At 42.1% G+C, this 6,152-nt stretch overlaps 1 protein-coding gene across 1 annotated transcript; it reads right to left on the reverse strand.

Moving 5' to 3' along the window:
- Positions 1-18: 18 nt before the first annotated feature.
- pdia3 (protein disulfide isomerase family A, member 3) lies at positions 19-5,528 on the reverse strand. Its single transcript, XM_058396629.1, has 13 exons — positions 5,227-5,528; positions 4,175-4,253; positions 3,968-4,085; positions 3,585-3,692; positions 3,324-3,453; positions 2,995-3,111; positions 2,790-2,915; positions 2,377-2,559; positions 2,056-2,164; positions 1,827-1,955; positions 843-922; positions 620-677; positions 19-528 (listed from the first exon to the last, which is right to left on the reverse strand). Exons 1-13 carry the CDS (start codon positions 5,358-5,360, stop codon positions 412-414), a joined length of 1,488 nt encoding a protein of 495 aa, XP_058252612.1. The 5' UTR covers positions 5,361-5,528; the 3' UTR covers positions 19-411.
- Positions 5,529-6,152: the final 624 nt, after the last annotated feature.

Below are 6,152 nucleotides of genomic sequence, written 5' to 3' on the forward strand. Positions count from 1 at the left end.
GCATAGCATAACACAGCCTTTTGGTTTAGTAGGCCTTTATTTCACAATCTCTCCAAATGTACAAAAACAAGATATGGTACAAAAAAGCAAAGGGAAAAGTCCTAATCATTCACTAAACCCGACCCCCACCCCCACCCATGAGAAAGAAAACGTGACGGGGACTTGGTTTCAAAACCAAAGTGCATCTGTTGGAAGTACAGCGTGGGGAAAGCGAATCTCAATTTGACCACACTGTACCTGTTTAAGATTATTTAAATTCACACAAAGGCCTGGCCAACGACAACCTTCCACAGTGTCCCCAGAGCAGCTGGCCCAAAAGAGAGAGCCGACATGTCAGAGCATTCGGTTGTTCACTAAAGTTGGAATATAATTTAGCTCCCCTACATGATTCCTGTCTTGCCGTTTGGTGCCTTATAACTCTGACTTCTTCTTCTTCTTTGACTTCTTGTCCTCATCCTCCTTTACCACCACCGGGTTAGACGCCTCCTTCTTCAGATATGAAACGAAGTCGCCGACTTCGCGACCTCCCTGAAAGCAAATAAATCGATCTTGATTAGCTTAAACCGCGGCTACTAATGTTGCTTGTGAATTTAACACTCCGCTCGCTCAAAGAACAAACCTCATATCTCTTCGGACTCTGTTTCTGCCCAGCTGGTGAGAAATAGATTGTGGGGAACCTGAAAAAGAGAAGCAGGAAAATCAGGAAAAGCCAAAAAAAGAGTGTTTCAGTGCTACATCATACTCCAGCAAGTTAGGGTTAAATGTGCTGGGTCAAACAGGAAAGCATCGGACTGTGCAAAGCAAGCACAGAAAGTCCCAGAGACTGCTGGATTTCTACATACCCAGTGACAACATATGGAGAGGGCACATCGTTAGCAGTGGCATCCATCTTGGCAATGACGATGTTGGGATCATTGGAGAGCTGCAAAGTGATTACAGAAGATGTTTAAGAGACAAGTTTAAGACATTCAGCCCTGTCCCCCCCCCCTCTCTCTCCCCAGCCTTATCCATCTAACAATAATAATGTGTCCATGGGTGGACAACCTGCTCAAGACATCTCAGCGCCATTAGCTTTCTTTATTTCATAATAACTTGGTGGAAAGGTAACCTCAGCAGGCTACTTTTCACCACCATTTTTCATTCTCTTTATAGTCAGATTAATTAGCACACACTGAGGTCATAAAATCTTTTCAGAATCAGGAACATGCAGTTATGTGGAAACACTGACAGTGTATTCATCAAATATCTCTCCAGCTCACTACACTCAGTCATCTGATGGGTAAACATGCTGAGGGGGGAAAAAAAACAAAACAAAACCAAGACTCTTCACAGAACACAAAAACAATCGCCACTCAAATTCACACCAAAAAAATTTACTGAGGCGTCAACACACTCCCCTACACAGGAAATGATGCACTTATTTGCATGTGTAACATCAAATTTTTATTAGTAGATTGTAAACATTGGAGAAGTATTTCACATACATTACAGCACAGTAAAATTTGGAATTTGGGGTCAGATCACAAGGTCAGCCATGATACAGTGCCCCTGGAGCAGTAAGGGCCCAACAGTGGAAGCTTGGCGGTTCTGAGGCTTGAACCCCTATCCTCCGATCAACGACTTGAGCCACCACTGCCTAAGTCTAGTCAAACAGGCTTCCAAGAAACAAAAAGATGAGCCTAGGCACCACACTGGAGCTTCTCCAAACCCTATGCACTCCTAAGGAATTCATGATTTGTCCACCCTGAGGTCACATTAGTGGACTTTGCAGAAAAGCCCAAACTACATCACTCAAGAGTATTGCTAACAAGCAGCTTAACACTTACCTTCTCACCAAGTTCTTTGTATTTAGGTTCAAGGCTCTTGCAGTGGCCACACCAGGGGGCGTAAAACTCGATGAGAACATCCTTACTCTCATCGTTCACAATGGACTCAAAGTTCTCAGCCACAACAACCTAAATGATGAACTAAAGTTAGTGCACCCAAAATCCAAAAACTTAATCATTAAAATAAAGACAGAAGGGGGGAAAAAAAGGAAATGATGTGCACACTCACTTTGACTGGGCCATCGTTACTCTCAGGAACGGGCTCAGATTTCAGGTAACGTTTCAGATTTCCATCAAAGTAATCCTGAAGGAATTTCTCCAAGGCCTTACCGTCACGGCTGGAATAAACATTCACAAGGTCTTATAAATATATGGCCTTATTTTGTAAGATCTTCACCAAATAGCAGGAATGTCTTTCTACCGATTTAACGTGCCAAATGGAAACAAACAAAAGATGCAAGTTGTAACTAGAGAATCTTTTAAGACTGACTTCTTAAGATAAGGTGATAAAGAGATCATAACCTTAGATATAGAATTTAGCAGGACTTACGTAAACTCCTCATGCATGACGTATTTATCGCCCTTGGCAGTTCTGATGGCCACGACAGGCAGCTCTCCACTGCTGGAGTCCAGACCAAACTCAGACACGTCATGGCTGAAGGCATTTTTACTGGCCACTGCAAAGCTCAGCTTCTTTCCCTGATCCAGGAAACTCTTGGCCACCTTCATGACCCTGCAACACAGAGTAAATGTCTGAGATAATGATCCAACTCATCACTGTGACAGGAACAGAAAAGCCATTTGTTGCATTTTTACCATCATAAACTGTATAATGGTAGCTAAACACAGACTACCCTAGCATCTTACACCATTGGCAAAAAAATATGTTCTATTAGCCAAACTGCAAGTGTCCTCCTGATCATCATACACACACGAAACAGTAACGTGAACAGGAAAGTGTACCTGTTCCTCCAGTAGTTGGACCCTTTGGGGTTTTTCTCATAGTCCACATCGTAATAGGCCACCAACAGGTCTTTGCCTTTCAGCTGATCTTTGTTGTCATCAGTCAAGTGAGGGCACATTCCAAAACTGCCACACAAAAAACATGGGTTCATTTAACAAAAATCAGCTAAAATGAATCAGTGTTCACATCCAAAATGCTACTTACATGTTGTCTTGAATGAACTTCTTAATCTTGGCGTTAGTGAATTTCCCCTCATCGTAGAGAACACTGCTGTCTTCAAATTTATTAGAGAGCTGAGGTGGCCGGAAGAGGATGACGCCCCTTAAGAAAAAAAAAAAAGATCAGGAAACGAAGGCAGAATACCAGCATGACTTTGATAAAAGAAACAACAAACATCATTAACAAAAACCTGAACAACAGATGTATGTTTATACACCTGAACTCCAACAAAAACAGGCTCTGCAAATACACCAAGACTTGGCAATATGCAAAAGTGAAAGCAAACTGCAGCCAGAAAAACAAGGTCTACTCACTCTCCCTCGACGTTGTGCTTCTTCAGCAGTGCGTCCACGTTCGTGTGAGCAAAGCGGTACGATTCCCTTAAAGCGCTGGCCGACTTCAGGAACTCGGTCTCTGCGGCACTTCCAGCATCGGCAAAGAATCCTGAAGACATGAGTGTGTTTAAGAACCATTTCACTTCAAACTCAATACACTTTTGTCTATCAATAATATACAAATATATAGAAGGTATATACAGAAGACTTTGCAAAAAAATAACCATAAAATATGCTCACCAACAACACTGGCATCACGGTCTCCAATGAATTTCACAAATTCATCTTCAGATTTCAGATGTACTGAGGCTGGACCTGCCTGCTTTTTAAGGTGGCTCACAATCCCATCTAAAAACAAAATCAAGAAATGGTATACAAGAACTCAAAACCAGAATTTAGTTCAGGTCCCAGGCTCAACATGGCACCACAAATCAAATCAGAGGGAGTAACAACATCTAACAAGACAAAAAAAAATTTTTATTTTTTTTTTCCAGGACAAGAAGCAGGATGTAGATGTTATCACATCCTGTAAACCTGCCACGAATAAGAATCAATTACTACCGGTATGTTTTGAATACTAAAAAGAAAAGGAACAGAATGATAAACTGATGATAAAGTCATACCTGCAGTTCTTGGTCCATCATAAGCCCCAGAATCCTCACCACTTCTGAAAATCTTCAGGGTTGGGTAGCCGCTTACACCGTACTTACTGCATACATTGGAGTTGGCTGTGCAGTCCACCTATAATCAACGGCAGATAAAACATTACCCGTCTGAAGGTCATTAATGAAATGGACACAGTCGTGATGGTGCCAAGTGAAAGGTTTTACCTTGGCGATTGGGACAATGCCTTTCAGGCGAGTAGCAGCAGCCTCATACTCTGGAGCAAGTCTCTTACAGTGACCACACCTAGAAGAGAAAGTGTTACAATGGGTTACTGCTTTTGTGGTGTCCAAACTTTACGAGTCACTCTGCAAACAGTGCATAATTGACTATCAGTCTTATTATCTGTCTATGAACTGTGTGGGTCAATGAAGAAGACAGTTAGTTAAAAGTCATCGACCAGTTCCGCCGTTATAATGACCCTGCACTACGGACTCGCAAATATGAGCCAATCAGAGGCGGCCAACGAAACTTCACGGACCAATCACAGCGTTACAACTTGAGGACGCCACACCTCCAAACAGCCTTAGCTTTCCTCGGTAAAGCGGCAGAAAATTTCTAATGTCTAGGAGAAGCAGCGCAGTGCTGAAGTACATAATGCTAATCTGTTCCACTTACAAGTACAACATTCATCCAATACACAGCGGCCACTCGAATAGATAGATATCTAAAAAAAAAAATACACTAGCTAACAATACATTAGCGGGGAATTACGACATAAATCTGTGTAACAGTAAGCCTAGTGCTAACAGGAAGTGAGCTAAGTACCCTGGAAAAAAAAAGTGAGCTAGCCTGTGATGGAGTAGCAGATTTATTATAGCTAAATGAAGATTTTGCTTATAATTATTATTATCCACTATTCACACGACCAGCCATTCAATGACAGCTTTAAAAAGATCTCGCTAAACCTAGAAGAAGTTTTAATTGGCTAACAACGGCTGAGCTAGCTAACGCTATCAACACAACTGATAAAGGCACGATCGGAGAGGGGGAAGAAAATATGAAGCAGGACTGAAACTGAAACCAAAGTTATAAAAGAAAAGGCTTCGGAAAATTACCGTAGGCCTGAACATTAATATCACGACATGCACAGCACGAACGACATTTTAGGCGAAATGCCCGAGATGTGCACTGAATTAGTGCGCTAAAACGTGCCTTGAAAACGAAAGTATTTGCATCTAATTTACAAACCGCTTACACACAGACCTCGTGCACTTACCAGGGTGCAAAAAATTCAACAAGGATTAAGTCGTGGTCCCCGATTCTGCTCTCGAAATCGTCATCTGTAAACTCGAGCACATCACTGGCGCGCGCCACTGCGGCCACAAAGACGAAGAATAACACGGGCAACATTATGGAAACGCGTCTACACGTCCGCCTCAGGAAAGAGGAGCTTTTAATGAGATTGCTGATTTATTCGGATAATGACTTCGAGCCCGGTCAAATACAAGCGCCGTGCTCAGGAAAGAAAGAAACACACGAGCGGCACAAACCCGGAGCTCCTCAAAGTAACCAGAGTGTGGCACATCACTATTGGACTGTCCACCACGTGACACCCTCCTGATCAGCCAATCAGAGCAGAGCATTGAAACAGTTCCTTGTTAAAGAGACCCTCCTTCTGTCAATAACATAAGCACAGGTTTCCAGCCCTGGTCCTGGAGCACCCCTCTGTCCTCCACACCTGATTCAACTAATCAGCTCATTAACAGCCTTTTCTGTGTTGAAGTGGGTCTGTTAGCTCATGGGAGGGACAGGGGGGTTCTCCAGGACCAGGGGTTTTCAAACTTTTTGCAGCCAGGGACCCCTTATAGATAGATAGCTAGATAGACAGACAGACAGACACAACTTTATTGTCACTACAAAGTACAGGTACACTGCAAATAGTAGAAATTGTGCAAATGAACAAGTGCAGATAAATATGTACGTCAATAAATAAGGCTATGTCTGTATGTGCATAGTGAGGTATGTGCAAGTTGTTTTTGCCATCATTTAAAGTGTAAAGAAAAGAGTAATTATATATTTGTGCAATATGTGTGCATTATGTATAACAGTATCAGAGATAATATACAGTGTATATAGATAGATAGATAGATAGATAGATAGATAGATAGATAGATAGAGTACCCTAGATAATCTATGAATTAA

Source organism: Hemibagrus wyckioides, linkage group LG08 (assembly GCF_019097595.1).
Source record: "Hemibagrus wyckioides isolate EC202008001 linkage group LG08, SWU_Hwy_1.0, whole genome shotgun sequence".
NCBI lineage: Eukaryota > Metazoa > Chordata > Actinopteri > Siluriformes > Bagridae > Hemibagrus > Hemibagrus wyckioides.

Bases quoted from the DNA above. Each gene is read 5' to 3' on its own strand.
- pdia3 (XM_058396629.1), bottom strand. From the start codon at position 5,360: ATGTTGCCCGTGTTATTCTTCGTCTTTGTGGCCGCAGTGGCGCGCGCC. The intron at 4,254-5,226 runs GTAAGTGCACGA...TTTCTCTTCTAG, and splicing joins GTTGAATTTTTTGCACCCTG to GTGTGGTCACTGTAAGAGAC. The intron at 4,086-4,174 runs GTAAAACCTTTC...CGTTGATTATAG, and splicing joins GCATTGTCCCAATCGCCAAG to GTGGACTGCACAGCCAACTC.